Source organism: Saimiri boliviensis, chromosome 1 (genome assembly GCF_048565385.1).
Source record: "Saimiri boliviensis isolate mSaiBol1 chromosome 1, mSaiBol1.pri, whole genome shotgun sequence".
NCBI classification, from domain to species: Eukaryota; Metazoa; Chordata; class Mammalia; order Primates; family Cebidae; genus Saimiri; species Saimiri boliviensis.
This window is the reverse complement of record NC_133449.1, coordinates 164,181,571-164,197,377: the sequence shown is the minus strand read 5'-3', so window position 1 is coordinate 164,197,377 and position 15,807 is coordinate 164,181,571. Positions and strand designations below refer to the sequence as shown.

Genomic DNA, 15,807 nt, shown 5'->3' with positions numbered 1-15,807 from the left:
TGTTGAATTTCTTGAAGGGGATAACAGGACTCTGATAATGCAGAAGAATGCCCTTGTTCTCAGAATACATGCTGAAGTATTTAGCAATGAAATGTCATGATGTCTGCAACTTTCTCTCAAGAAGTTCACAGAAAAAGAGAAGGGCCAGGCATTGTTGCTCACACCTGTAATCCCAGCACTTGGAAAGGTTGATGTAGGTAGATCACCTGAGGTCAGGAGTTCGAAACCAGCCTGGCCAACATGGCAAAATCCCATCTCTACTAAAAGTACAAAAAAGCCAGGCATGGTGGCGCGTGCCTGTAATCCCAGCTATTTGGGAAGCTAAGGCAGGAGAATTGTTTGAACCTAGAAGGCAAAGGTTGCGGTGAGCCATGATTGTACCACTGCACTCCAGCCTGGGCGACAGAGCAAGGCTCTATCTTAAATAAAAGAAAAAAGGAAAAAAAGAGAGAAAAGTGTGCATGCATTCATACTGAGAGACAGAGCTAAAACAAATATGGTAAATGTCTACACTTGGTACCTACAGGTGAAGGGTGGAGGGTGTTCATTTTACTACCATTCCACTTTCTGTAGGATTGACATTTTTAAAAATAAAAGGTTGGAGAAGGCCAGGCGCAGTGGCTCACACCTGTAATCCCAACATTTTGGGAGGCCAAGGCAAGTGGACCACCTGAGGTCAGGAGTTCGAGACCAGCCTGGCCAACATGGTGAAACCTCGCCTCTACTAAAAATACAAAAATTAGCCAGGCATGGTGGCGGGCACCTGTAATCCCAGCTACTCAGGAGGTTGAGGCAGAAGAATCACTTGAACCCAGGAGAAGGAGGTTGCAGTGACCTGAGACTGCACTATTGCACTGCAGCCTGGGCTACAAGAAAATAAAATAAAAGGTTGGAGAATAAACAGAAACAGGATTTAAATTTCCTAATCCTATTACATTAAGGGAATCCTTTCAACTCTACTTTTCTGTCCTATTCTTCATTGAGAATTATTTAAAATACAAACTTAAGACAAATGAAGATATTTACAAAAATGATCAAAATACGATACAACTGTTTATTATTTTATGCCGGCATATTATATATGTCACAAATGCACAATGGCTGTACATTTTTCTTTTCAGTAAAATAGAATTAGTTATTACCTAATTCTAACACAGACATAAATATATAAGGTAACCAAAAGACATTAAAATAACTTAGTAATCACTTAGACTGTAACGGGTGCCCTTTATTTAAGCACTTCTTCAAATGTTTCATTTTTAAATTAATTTTCATTATAATAAATTCAACTCATTTCATACTTTAATGTAGCAATACTTGAAAATCCTATTTTAAGGTCTTGAATTGGGTTATTACTATTTGTTCCAAACTAGAAAGAGTAGAAACCAATCCTATAAGCAATCTTACCTTAATAGGCATGCCAGTGCAGTGCAGGCCAAAGGGAAACAGACAACATTTTCCTTTCAGTCGTTGGTACCCTACAGCAAACTACAGAAATAAAATTAAATTCAATTTGCAAATTTAAATGCCAAATAGAAAATGTGAGCTTTTCACACAAAACAATTAGTGTAGTTTTTTTCTTCACATCCTCCTTTAGAATGCCAGTTAGACTTTAGGCATTCCAAAACTCACCAACGTAGGAATTGCTTTTGAATATGCATACATGCCCAGAACCTTGCACACATACACACATAGCACAGGAAAATTAAATATAAAAATTGCTTAAGGCTGGGCACCGTGGCTCAAGCCTGCAATCCCAGCACTTTGGAAGGCTGACACGGGCAGATCACGAGGTCAAGAGATCCAGACCACCCTGGCCAACATGGTGAAACTCCATCTCTACTAAAAATACAAAAATCAGCTGGGCGTGGTGGTGTGCGCCTGTAGTCCCAGATACTAGGGAGGCTGAGGCAGGAGAATTGCTTGAACCCAGGAGGCGGAGGTTGCAGTAAGCCGAGATTGTGCCACCGCACTCCTGCCTGGCACCTGGTGACAGAATAAGACTCTGTCTCAAAAAAAAAAAAAAAAAATTACTTAAATATAAAAATTGTGCTTTAGCCAGGCGCGGTGGCTCAAGCCTGTAATCCCAGCACTTTGGGAGGCCGAGGCGGGTGGATCACGAGGTCAAGAGATCGAGACCATCCTGGTCAACATGGTGAAACCCCGTCTCTACTAAAAATACAAAAAATTAGCTGGGCGTGGTGGCGCGTGCCTGTAATCCCAGCTACTCAGGAGGCTGAGGCAGGAGAATTGCCTGAACCCAGGAGGCGGAGGTTGCGGTGAGCCGAGATCGCGCCATTGCACTCCAGCCTGGGTAACAAGAGCGAAACTCCGTCTCAAAAAAAAAAAAAAGCCGGGCGCGGTGGCTCAAGCCTGTAATCCCAGCACTTTGGGAGGCCGAGGCGGGTGGATGACGAGGTCAAGAGATCGAGACCATCCTGGTCAACACGGTGAAACCCCGTCTCTACTAAAAATACAAAAAATTAGCTGGGCATGGTGGCGCGTGCCTATAATCCCAGCTACTCAGGAGGCTGAGGCAGGAGAATTGCCTGAACTCAGGAGGCGGAGGTTGCGGTGAGCCGAGATCACGCCATTGCACTCCAGCCTGGGTAACAAGAGCGAACTCCATCTCAAAAAAAAAAAAAAAAAAAAAAAAAAATTGTGCTTTAAGGAATTCTAAGTCCTCTTAACAGGAAATAAATTCTATAGATGCCATTTTCTTCAAAACAATGTTTGTTAAACACCTTCCTCCCCATTATAGCAAACATAGGGAAACTTTACCTCACATTTGGATAAAGAAAACGTGTGTCCCAAATGAAGGCGTCCATTCATATATGGGTATGGGAAGGTTACAAAATACTTGCCCTTGCTGCAAAACAATAGTATAAAAAAGAACGTTTAGAAGAATAAATGTTAAATTTCTTATACATTAAGGAAGTGGGATGAAGGAAATGCTTTAGTTACTGAAAAAATATTTAAAAGTAAATTTATAAATTAAGAAATTTAAAACGTTCTGAAATTGAAAATTACTTTAAGATTTATAAATAATAAGACATTTACAGGTGGCTATTAAGAATTATATAGCCTCGGCCGGGCGCGGTGGCTCAAGCCTGTAATCCCAGCACTTTGGGAGGCCGAGGCAGGTGGATCACGAGGTCAAGAGATCGAGACCGTCCTGGTCAACATGGTGAAACCCTGTCTCTACTAAGAATACAAAAAATTAGCTGGGCATGGTGGCGCGTGCCTGTAATCCCAGCTACTCAGGAGGCTGAAGCAGGAGAATTGCCTGAACCCAGGAGGCGGAGGTTGCGGTGAGCCAAGATCGCGCCATTGAACTCCAGCCTGGGTAACAAGAGCGAAGCTCCGTCTCAAAAAAAAAAAGAATTATATAGCCTTGGGAAGAGGAAGAAGGAGGAGGAAAGAAAAAAAAAAAAAGAATTATATAGCCTTAAAACAAATACCAAAGGTTTAATTTAAGCTAAAATAGTTGAGTAAATGCCCAGATATGGTGGCTCACTCCTGTAAATCCAGCACTTTGGGAGGCCAAGGTAGGCAAATGACCTGAGGTCTGGAGTTCAAGACCAGCCTGGCCAATACAGTGAAACCCCATCTCTACTAAAAATACAAAAAATTAGCTAGGTGTGGTGGTGGGCGCCTGTAATCCCAGCTACTCGGGAGCCTGAGGCAGGAGAATCGCTTGAACCTGAGAGTTGGAGGTTGAAGTAAGCCGAGATCGCACCATTGCATTTCAGCCTGGGCAACAGAGAGAAACTCCATCTCAAGAAAAAAAAAAAAAAAAAAACTTGAGTAAAGATAATATACTAGGTCGGCCATGGTAGCTCACACCTCTAATCTCAGCAATCTGGGAAGCCAAGGCTGGTGGACTGCTTGAGGCCAGGAGTTCGAGACCAGCCTGGGCAACATGGCAAAATCCTGTCTCTACTAAAAATACAAAAACTAGGCTGGGCACAGTGGCTCACAGCTGTAATCCCAGCACTTTGAGGCCAAGGCAGGCAGATCACCTGAGGTTGGGAGATCGAGACCAGCCTGACCAACATGGAGAAACCCTGCCTCTACTAAAAAAAAAAAAAAAAAAATATATATATATATATATATATATATATATATATATACAAAATTAGCCAGACGCGGTGGTGTATGCCTATAATCCCAGCTACTCAAGAGGCTGAGGCAAAAGAATCACTTGAACCCAAGAGGCAGAGGTTGCAATGAGCTGGGATTGTGCCACTGCACTCCAGCCTGGACCAAAGTGAGACTCTGTATCAAAAAAAAAAAAAATACTAAAAAAAAAAAATTATTTAATACCTTTATGAACCTTGGCTAATTTAAAGTTTTACTGATTAAATGAGATTTGTTTTTACTAGACACTGGATATACATAAAGCAATTCAAAGTCCTTCAAGTAATATTAACATCTTCAATATTACATATGTGGTAGATTCACTTTAAAAGCATCCTTCAAAGCTATTTATTATATTATATTCTTTTTAACCGTTTTTTAGTTGTTTTTGTAAAGACCAGGTTCTCACCATGTTGCTCAGGTTGGTCTCAAACTCCTGGCCTCAAGCAATCCTCCTGCCTTGTCCTCCCAAAATGTTGGGATTACAGGCATGAGCCACCATGCCTGGCCTGCATTCTTTATTCCTATGAAGTATATCTAGCATACATACTATGTTATGAAGCATAATACAATGAACACTTGTAAATACACCATCTGACTTATGAACCCACTGAAACTACCTGTTTCCTCTCTACTATTCCACAAGAGATAACCAACATTCTGAAATTTGCTTTTGCCGTTCCCTTGTTTTTGAATAGTTTGCATACTTGCCAGCACCCTTAACCAATTATTTAGTTTCGCTCACTTAGGAGCTTTATACCAAGAATGGCATACTTCACACAGGCTTCTGCAATTTGCCATCTCCACTTGACATTATATTTCTTCAATGTTACTGCATACACTGAATTTAGTGAATTCTCTTTCACTAAACAAAGCAGCTTTTTCAGTTCACTTTTAATTATTTTAAATTATCTTAAAGTTGACCAAACTTCTAGAAGTAAATAGAAGCTTCAAATTATAGCTTAAAGTATAATACTGGAGACAGAACTACAGCAATTTCTTTTTCTCTTAAAAAACAATCCATTAGGCCGGGCGCGGTGGCTCAAGCCTGTAATCCCAGCACTTTGGGAGGCCGAGGCGGGTGGATCACGAGGTCAAGAGATCGAGACCATCCCGGTCAACATGGTGAAACCCCGTCTCTACTAAAAATACAAAAAATTAGCTGGGCATGGTGGCGTGTGCCTGTAATCCGAGCTACTCAGGAAGCTGAGGCAGGAGAATTGCCTGAACCCAGGAGGCGGAGGTTGCGGTGAGCCGAGATCACGCCATTGCACTCCAGCCTGGGTAATGAGAGCAAAAACTCTGTCTCAAAAAAAAAACAACAACAAAAAAAAAAACAATCCATTAGAATATAGCTTAATAAGCAAGGAGAAAAGACTTTGGAATCAGAAAGTCCTAAAAACTAGCCCAGGCCCAGTCAATTCCTGGTGATATAACCTTGAACTGGTTACTTAGCCTCTCTGTGACTCAGTTTTCTCAGTTGTAAAAGAAATTGTAAAAGTTGTTACCCTTAAAGGATATTCAGAAGATGGGCCAGGCACGGTGGCTCAAACCTGTAATCCCAACACTTTGGGAGGCAAAGGTGGGAGAACTGCTTGAGCCCAAGAGTTCAAGACCAGCCTGGGCAAGACAGCAAAACTTTATAGAAGAATTTTTTTAAAAAGGCTGGGCCCAGTGGCTCACACCTGTAATCCCAACACTTTGGGAGGCTGAGGAAGGAGACTCAGTTGAACCCGGGAGGCGGAGATTGCAGTGAGCTGAGATTGTGCCACTATACTCCAGCCTGGGCGAGAGAGTAAGATTCCACCTCAAAAAAATAAATAAATAAAAGATTAAATGAGCCCAGGAGTGGTAGTTCATGTCTTATAATCCTAGAACTTTGAGAGGCCAAGGCAGAAGGATAACTTGAAGCCAGGAGTTTGAGACCAGCCTGGGAACATAGCAAGACCCTGTCTCTATAAAAAAACAAATTAGCCAGGCATCGTGGTGTATGCCTGTAGTCCCAGTTACTCGGGAGGCTGAGGAAGAAGGATTGCTTGAGCTCAGCAGCTTGAGGTTACAGTGAGCTATGACTGTGCCACTGCACTCCAACTTGGATGAGAGAGCAAGACTAAAGAAAGAAAAAGAAGATTAAATGAGAATATACATGTAAAAAACTTGTTACATTTGCTAGCACACAGTAAAGTGTTCAATGTTTTTTTTTTTTTTTTTTTTTTTAGAGACGGAGTTTCGCTCTTGTTACCCAGGCTGGAGTGCAATGGCGCGATCTCGGCTCACCACAACCTCCGCCTCCTGGGTTCAGGCAATTCTCCTGCCTCAGCCTCCTGAGTAGCTGGGATTACAGGCACGCGCCACCATGCCCAGCTAATTTTTTGTATTTTTAGTAGAGACGGGGTTTCGCCATGTTGACCAGGTTGGTCTCGATCTCTCGACCTTGTGATCCACCCGCCTCGGCCTCCCAAAGTGCTGGGATTATAGGCTTGAGCCACCGCGCCCGGCCAAGTGTTCAATGTTAACTTACTATTACTGTTGTTTTTATTACTGTATTTATTTCCTTTGAAAAAAAGCACATTTTCTTACATCTCAACATATACAAATCTGGGATATATCTTATAATTGATGCATATATTTATTGTGGCACTGTTTGGGGGAGTTATTTTGTTTTTGTTTTTCCCAAATATCATGTCATTATGTTTGGCTTTAAATCAGTATTATTTTAGCATCAAGGCAATGCAGTATTTATTAAATAATATCTTCAACATTTATATTTTTACAAGCATTAGGTTTACTCGTAAAGAAAAAAACATAAAAATTTACATTTTCTGTCTTTGGAGATAATAAACATATAAGTCTAAGAATAATTTCTTTTTATCAGTCAGAAAAAAAAAAATCTCAAAACATCCTTCTTTGTCAGAATGTGTAAAATACTGTAGTCTTTAAAAAAAAATTTTTTATTTAGAAAAAGAAATCTTTAAAAATCCCGTAAGAAAAAAGATCCTAATTCATATGCAGAAAGTGAAAGTCACCTATGGCAGGGCACGGTAGCTCATACCTGTAATTCCAGCACTTTGGGAGGCCAAGATGGGCAGATCACAAGGCTAGGAGTTCAAGACCAGCCTGGTCAGTATACTGAAACCCCGTCCCTACTAAAAATATAAAAATTAGCTGGGCGTGTAGCATGCACCTGTAGTCCCAGCTACTTGGGAGGCTGAAGCAGGAGAATCACTTGAACCTGGGAGGTGGAGGTTGCAGTGAGCCATGATTGGGCCACTGTACTCCAGCCTGGGCAACGGAGTGAAATTCCATCTCAAAAATAAAAAAAAAAAGTCACCTCCTTCACCCTCTTTCAGGCATTATAAATACAATCTGCCTTATGGGTTGCACCAAGCTGTTTCTGTACTATAAAGCCAACTGTTTTAGAAATACGACATGCAAAACTTCACAAACTATTATTACTCACTTGGTCTGTTTCTCTAAATTAGATGCATTGATCTCAAACACTCTCTCAGTATCCCATTTCTGTTGGATTTCTTTCTCAATCTTCTTCAAAAAGTCCACTTTGGCTGTTCCTTTTCTTTCCTATTGGACATAAAAGAGAGAATAATCCACTGAATATTTCAGCAGGCTTGCTTTAAAAAAGAATTGGGTTCACAGAACTGAGCTGCTCACTGATAGATCAATTTTTCCACGGTTATCTTGAAATTTAAATGTACATTAAAAATTAGGATTATCAGCCCTGCGCAGAGGCTCACGCCTGTAATCCAAATACTTTTGGGAGCCCGAGGCGGGTGGATCACTTGAGATCAGGAGTTCGAGATCAGTCTGGCCAAAAGGGCAAAATCCCCTGTCTACTAAAATACAAAAATTAGCTGGGTTTGGTTGTGGGTGCCTATAATCTCAGTAACTCGGGAGGCTGAGGCAGAGAAGAAAACTCCGTAATATGAGCTTCATGCACATAAAAGGTTCCTTTAAGAACCAAAGGAGGCCAGGTGCAGTAGCTCACACCTGTAATCCCAGCACTTTAGGAGGCCTAGATGAGATCACCTGAAGTCAGAAGTTCGAGAGGGAAATCCCTTCTCTACTAAAAATACAAAAATTAGACAGGCGTGGTGACACACGCCTGTAATCCCAGCTACTCGGGAGGCAGAGGCAGAATTGCTTGAATCCACGAGGCAGAGGTTGCAGTGAGCTGAGATCACGCCACTGCACACCAGTCTGAGCAACACAGCAAGACTCTGTCTCAAAAAAAAAAAAAAAAAAAAAAAAAGAACCAAAGGAAAATAAACAAGTAAATTTTTATTTCCATAAATGCTGACCAGATCATAACTGGTATGTATAGAAATCATATTAAAATATGAATCTGCTGGGCATGGTGGCTCATGCCTGTAATCTCAAAACTTTGGGAAGCTGAGGCAGGAGTACTGCTTGAGGCCAGGGGTTCAAGACCAGCCTGGGCAATACAGCAAGACTGTCTCTAGTCTTTTTAAAAATAAAATAAAATACAAATCAGGCCAAGTTAATCCCCCTTCAGAAGCTCCCTATTGCTCTCAGAATAAAGTCCATCCTCTTAAACCTACCATTTAAGACCCTGCTTGTCTCATCTGCCAGATCACTCCTTCCTTCACTTCCTTCCATTCCCCTACCCCCATTCTAGGACTATCTGTATTTTGCCAAATGCGGCCTTTATTTAAGCTAACTGGGCCTCTATGTAAACTATCTGCTTTGCCCTCAGACTCTACCAATCTCTTCACTTAGCTATCTCATCCTTCAGGTCTTAGCTAGTCACCCACCTTGACTCCCCAAGAGTTCATGTGATATCCCCTCTTAGTATGTGCCCACCCGCCAATATTTCCCCTTTGATGGCACTAATCACACAGTGATGTCAGTATCTGGTTCCTCCACTGGACTATAGGTTGGTTCATGGTGGGAACTCTATCTCATTTCTTATCATATCCTCAATGTCTACCTTACAGTAGATCTTCCATAAATATTTGTTGAATATTTAAATATTTTAAAAGAGAATAACACATTGCCAGCTTTTGCATATTGTGGCCATAAAGAAGCAACATGAATTAGAAAGTGGGCTGTATATTTGAATCAATGTGTTAAGAAGTCTGGGCCAAGTGCAGGGGCGCATGTCTGTAATCCCAGCACTTAGGGAGGATTGCTTGAGACCAGAAGCTCAAGAGCAGCCTGACCAACATGCTGAAACCCCATCTCTACTAAAAATACACAATTAGCCGGGCATGGTGGCACTTATGGGAAGACCCCATAAGTGCCAAGGCAGGAGCCAAGAGCCTCAGTCTATTTCCATATACATAATGAAGAAGAAAGTAATTAGAAATACAACCTTAGTAGTTGTTATTCATAGGTAATCTTAGTTATTCATAGATGATCTTAATTCTTTTACTAATGCCTCTCAGGTCTGAAGTGTGAAGCTGGAGCGACACTGTGAAATGAATGACCCTAAAGCAAGCCGCTTTAAGCCCTCTGTCAGGATTGACTGCATAAGGGCTGCTGGAGGGCACCTCAGCTGAGCAGCAGTGCCAGTGCTGGGAAAGCGCCTGCTGTTTAGCCAGCTAGGGAAGGAGCCACCCAAAACATCTGAGATGTCTCCTTCCCAGAGGAGTTAGGAGAAAACTCTGCTTCTCCAAGCTCTTGTGGTAGGTCTGACGCTGTCAGGCAGGCCTGCAGACAACCGGGGGCTTAATTGTCTCTATGTGATGCTGTGCTTCAGCGGTCACTGTTCCATGTCAATCTCATGATTTCTGCACCTGGTTCCTTTTTTCTTATAAGAATTAATCAGTAAAAGTAATGTAAATCTTAACGTCTGTGACAAGTATGGAAAAAGTGTTGATGTATTATGCCCCTTAGCTACAGAAAATTCCTGAGCCCCTACCTGTCTGGCACGTGATGTACTTGACCCTATCACTGCCACACCCTTCTACCCTGCCCCCAGTCTCCAACCACCAAGGCCACGCCCTACCTTCCCTGCTCCAGCTTTTGTACTCAATAAAAGTCAAGAGTACGAGGACACTAGGGACGACTGCTGGACTCCGAGTTTCGGTTAGCGGTGGAATCCTGGGCCCAAACTTTCTTTTCTCTATCTCTGTGTCTTGTGTCTTTTATTTCTACAATTTCCCATCTCTGCCCCAGCAGGGAGGGACTCACAGAACCCTCTAGGGCTGGACCTTACATAATCCCAGCTACTCAGGAAGCCGAGGCAGAGTAGTTTGACCCCAGGAGGTGGAGGTTGCGGTGAGCCAAGATCACATTGCACTCCAGCTTGAGCAACAAGAGAGAAACTCCATCTCAAAAAAAAAAAAAAAAAAAAAAGGAATCTGGACTCTTTACAAGTTTAAAACAGTGGTTGCATAAGGTATTTTCTTTTCTAAGAAAGAATAAGCCTGCACATCTGTTCGTCCTTTTCTGTTCCTGCTACCAAAAAACCTTCATTTAGAATATCAACTCGCCGGGCGCGGTGGCTCAAGCCTGTAATCCCAGCACTTTGGGAGGCCAAGGCGGGTGGATCACGAGGTCAAGAGATCGAGACCATCCTGGTCAACATGGTGAAACTCCGTCTCTACTAAAAATACTAAAAATTAGCTGGGCATGGTGGTGTGTGCCTGTAATCCCAGCTACTCAGGCAGGAGAATTGCCTGAACCCAGGAGGCGGAGGTTGCGGTGAGCCGAGATCGCGCCATTGCACTCCAGCCTGGGCAACAAGAGCGAAACTCCGTCTCAAAAAAAACAACAAAAAAAAAAAATATCAACTCCACTGCTCCCTCTCACTCCAAAACCTTTTCTTAGTAAGTAACTTGGCTGGATGTAGCACCTCCTGCCTATAATTCCAACACTTTGGGAGGCTGAGGAGGGAGGATTATTTGAGGCCAGGAGTTTGAGACCAGCCTAGGCAACATAGCAAGACCTCTTCTTTAAAAGAAAAACCATTTTTTTGGCTGGGCTAGGTGGCTCACGCCTGTAATCCCAGTATTTTGGAAGGTCAAGGCAGGTAGATCACCTGAGGCTAGGAGTTCAAGACCAACCTGGCCAACATGGCAAAACCCCGTCTCTACTAAAAATACAAAAATCAGCCTGGAGCGGCGGCACGCACCTATAATCTTAGCTACCTGTGAGGCAGAGACAGGAGAATTGCTTGAACCTGCATGGCGGTAGTTGCAGTGAGTAGAGATCGAGCCACTGCACTCCAGCCTGGGCGAAACAGTGAGAGCAATCTCAGCTCACTGAAACTTCTGCTTCTGGGGTTTAAGCAACTCTCCTGCCTAAGCCTCCGAAGTAGCTGGGATACCGGCACACACAACTACACCCAGCTAATTTTTGTATTTTTAGTAGAGACAGGGTTTCACCATGTTGCTAGTCTGGAACTCCAAGCCTCAGGTGGTCCACCCAACTTGGCATCTCAAAGTGCTGGGATTATAGGCATAAGCCATCATACCCAGCCTGTGAAATATAATATCTAATATCTTTACAGGGGAAAGGACCCACAAAGACAAAAGTATGTAGGGCCTCATGAAGCCTAGTTGTATCTCCTACCCTGCGGTCACGAGTAATATGAAATTTCACTGTATTTATTTGTGTGTCTGTGTGTATGTGTGAGAGACAGAGGATCTCCCTCTGCCACCCAGGTTGGAGCACAATGGTGCAAGCACAGCACACTGCAGCCTTGACCTCCTGGGCTCAATCAATCTTATCAAACAGCTGGGACTTACAAGCACATGCACCACCACACCCAGCTGGTTTTTGTATTTTTTTTGTAGAGACAGGGTTTTGCCATGGTGCCCAGGCTCGTCTTGAGCTCCTGGGCTCAACCAATCCACCAGCCATGGTTTCCCAAAGTGCTGGGATCACAGGCTTGAGCCACCACACGCAACCAAATGATCCTTAAGACATTTACACAGTTGGACTGTAAATTCCCAACAGGGAGGAACTTTTAAAAGCAAAAAAAAAATTTTTTTGAGGCAGAATTTCGCGTTTGTTCCCCAGGCTGGAGTGCAATGGCGCCATCTCGGCTTACCACAAACTCCGCCTTCCGGGTTCAAGCGATTCTCCTGCCTCAGCCTCCCAAGTAGCTGGGATTACAGGCACTTGCCACCACATCCAGCTAATTTTGTATTTTTAGAAGAGACAGGATTTCTCCATGTTGGTCAGGCTGGTCTTGAACTCCCAACCTCCAGTGATCCACTCGCCTCAGCTCCCAAAGTGCTGGGATTACAGGCGCAAGCCACCGCACCCAGCCAGGAACTTTTAAATTCTTTATAGTCTCTTTAGCACCAAATACAATGTCATAGGCACATAAGTTATGTAATGAGTATCTTTTACCTAAAAATGACCATGGGCAGGGTATGGAAAAGCTGAGGCCTTGACTCAGGTCATGGCTGGCTGCAGTGAGCTATGACTACACCACCGCAATATAGCCTGGTTGATAGAGAGAGTCCCTGTCTCAAAAAATAAAAAATATGGCCAGATCATGCCACTGCACTCCGGCCTGGGTGACAGAGTGAGACTCCACCTCAAAAAAAATAAAAATAGGCCAGGTGCGGTGGCTCACGCCTGTAATCCCAGCACTTTGGGAGGCTGAGGCGGGTTGATCACGAGGTCAAGAGATCGAGACCATCCTGGTCAATATGGTGAAACCCCGTCTCTACTAAAAATACAAAAAATTAGCTGGGCATGGTGGCGCGTGCCTGTAATCCCAGCTACTTAGGAGGCTGAGGCAGGAGAATTGCCTGAACCCAGGAGGCGGAGGCTGCGGTGAGCCGAGATCGCGCCATTGCACTCCAGCCTGGGTAACAAGAGCGAAACTCTGTCTCAAAAAAAAAAAAAAAAAAAAATTAGCCGGTTGTAATGGAGCACGCCTGTAGTACCAGCTGTGGGGAGGCTGAGGTATTGCTTGAGCCCTAAGGTCCAGGCTGCACTGAGCCATGATCACGCCACTGCACTCCAGTATGGGCAGCAGAGTGAGACCATCTCTCAAATCTTAAAAAAAAATTTAAAAATTGCAACTGTATTCCCCCACCATACACTCCCTAGCACCTCTTCTTGCTCTGTTTTTCCCCATAGCATTTATCAGCACCAGACACAGTATTTTACAATAGATTTTACCCACACACATAAACCCTATGAAAAGAGAGACTTTTGTATGTTTTACGGAGAGGCACTCAATTTTTTTGATTGGAAGTAGGAATCAATGTTACATACTCCTCTCTCCACCTCTGACTGATTGATTGATTGATTGACGGAATCTCATGCTGTTGCCCAGGCTGCAGTGCAGTGGCGCAACCTCCGCTCACGGCAGCCTCTGTCTCCCGGGTTCAAGCGATTCTCCTGCCTCAGCCTCCTGAGTATTACAGGAGAGATTACAGGTGCTCACCACCCCGCCAGGCTAATTTTTGGATTTTTAGTAAAGACGGGGAAGCGGGGGGGGCGGGGGGGGGTCTCGCCATGCTGGCCAGGCTGGTCTCGAACCTCGGCCTCCCAAAGTGCTGGGATTACAGCCGTGGGCCACGGTGCCTCGGCCCTCCACCTTGGTTTTAGAAACTCCAGAGAAATAACAAATACGATATCCAAGTACTCCGTAAAGTTAATAGGTATCAGTTCCTGGTTCATCATCTAGCAAGAAAAGGCAGAGTCTCCAGGACAGGCATGCCGTAACCGTGGGGCGGTGAGGAAGCGCTCTCCTTTAGAAAAGGGCTCTTCCCTTCAGGACAGCACATGGAGAGCCCCTACAGACTGGCCAGTCCGGCTCCAGGGCCCAATCCAGGGGACTCTTCCCGCTCAAACTCACCGCCATGGCACCGCCCAGCCGACTCTGCAAATGCACGACAACGACCCTGGCGACCCCCACAAAAGATCGGTTACAACCTTTCCCCTTCCTCTCGGTGACGCCAGGCCTCCCCCTACACTAAAGCATACGCTTCACAACTGCTGAGGCAATCAACCCGTTTCCTACTAACTACAGCCGAGGAATCCCACAGCCCGCCGGGAATTGTAGTTCCCAGACCACACGAGCAGACGCACAGCGTGCGTATACTGACTACAATTCCCAGAGGAAAACGGGTTACCAAAAGTCTACCCGATAGGCCCACTCAGAGGGGAAGCGGCAGTGATGTCACTAGTATGCTAAACTACAAAGTCCATAATGCAGTGCGGGATCGCAGAACCCAGCGAGTGCCTCTTGGTTAAGGTGTGGGTACGAGGATATAAACCTTTTCACCCCAGTGGAGTTAGTTGTATGTCAGGATGCCAGGATACGCAGCTAATTACTATTCGGTGACTGAGGTGCTACTTATGGCCTGCCACTACGCACAGATATTTATTACTGTCCGCGGCATTCAACAGCTCAGCATGTAGACATTGTGTAACCGCGTATTAACAATCTCTTTTTTTTTTTTTTTTTTTTTTTTTTTTTTGAGGCGGAGTCTCGCTCTGTCGCCCAGGCTGGACCGCAGCCTCTGCCTCCCTGGTTCAAGCAATTCTCTTGCCTCAGCCTCCCGAGTAGCTGGGACTTCTGGCGCACGCCCGGCTAATTTTTTGTGTTTTTTTTAGTAGCGACCAGGTTTCACAGTGTTGCCCAGGCTGGTCGCCAACTCTTGAGCTCAGGCAGTCCGCCAACCTCGGCCTCCCAAAGTGTTAGGACTGCAGGCGCACGCCACCACGCCCGGCTAATTTTTTGTATTTTTAAGTAGAGACGGAGGTTTCACCGTGCTGGCCAGGATGGTCTCGAACTCATGACCTCGTGATCCGCCCTCAGCCTCCCAAAGTGTTAGGATTACAGGCGTGAGCCACCGTGCCAGGCCAACAATCTCCATTTTTTTTAAGCGGGAGACTGACTGAAAGCCTACTCCCATTGCCTGGCTCAACCCATTTATACTGCTACCATCCAGGGCCGCGTGCAGTGGCTCATGTCCATAATGCCAGCACTTTAGAAGGCCGAGGCAGGCGGATCATGAGGTCAGGAGTTCGAGACCAGCTTAGCCAAAGTGGTGAAACCCCATCTCTACTAAAATTACAAAAATTAGCTGGGTGTGGTGGCACGCACCTGTAATCTCAGCTGCTCGGGAGACCGAGGCAGGAGAATTGCTTGAACCCAGGAAGTAGAGAGTGCAGTGACTCGAGATTGCACCACTGTACTCCGTCCCAGGTGACAGAACGAGACTCCGACTCAAGAAAAAAAAAAATTTTAAAGGCTAGGCGCAGTGGCTCAGGCCTGTAATCCCAGCACTTTGGAAGGCCAAGGCAGGCAGATAACCTGAGGTCGAGAGTTCGAGACCAGCCTGACCAACATGGAGAAACCCCATCTCTACTAAAAATACAAAATTAGCCAGGCATGGTGTGGCACATGCTTGTAATCCCAGCTTCTAGAAACTGAAACAAAAGAATTGCTTGAACCCAGAGGCAGAGGTTGCAGTGAGCTGAGATCACACCATTGTACTCCAGAATGGGCAACAAGAGCGAAACTCGTCCCCCGCCCCCTCCCTTCAAAAAAGACTACATACCATCCGGAGATATACAGTGTCTGATACGGTAGTCACTAGCCACATGTGGCCATTTAAATTCTAATTAATTGCCGGGCGCGGTGGCTCAAGCCTATAATCCCAGCACTTTGGGAGGCCGAGGCGGGTGGATCACGAGGTCGAGAGATCGAGA

The 15,807-nt window shown here is 44.7% G+C and overlaps 1 protein-coding gene across 1 annotated transcript in view; it reads right to left on the bottom strand.

The window, feature by feature from the left end:
• LARS1 (leucyl-tRNA synthetase 1) overlaps positions 1-14,102 on the bottom strand; it is a 74,790-nt gene extending 60,688 nt beyond the window's left edge. Inside the window, exons 1-4 of the mRNA XM_039475920.2 lie at positions 13,946-14,102; positions 7,601-7,719; positions 2,782-2,869; positions 1,408-1,488 (exon numbers count right to left, since the gene is read on the bottom strand). Of these exons, the coding sequence (XP_039331854.1) occupies positions 1,408-1,488; positions 2,782-2,869; positions 7,601-7,719; positions 13,946-13,951 (294 nt within the window). The 5' untranslated portion in view covers positions 13,952-14,102. The remainder of the gene's footprint in view (positions 1-1,407; positions 1,489-2,781; positions 2,870-7,600; positions 7,720-13,945) is intronic.
• Positions 14,103-15,807: the final 1,705 nt, after the last annotated feature.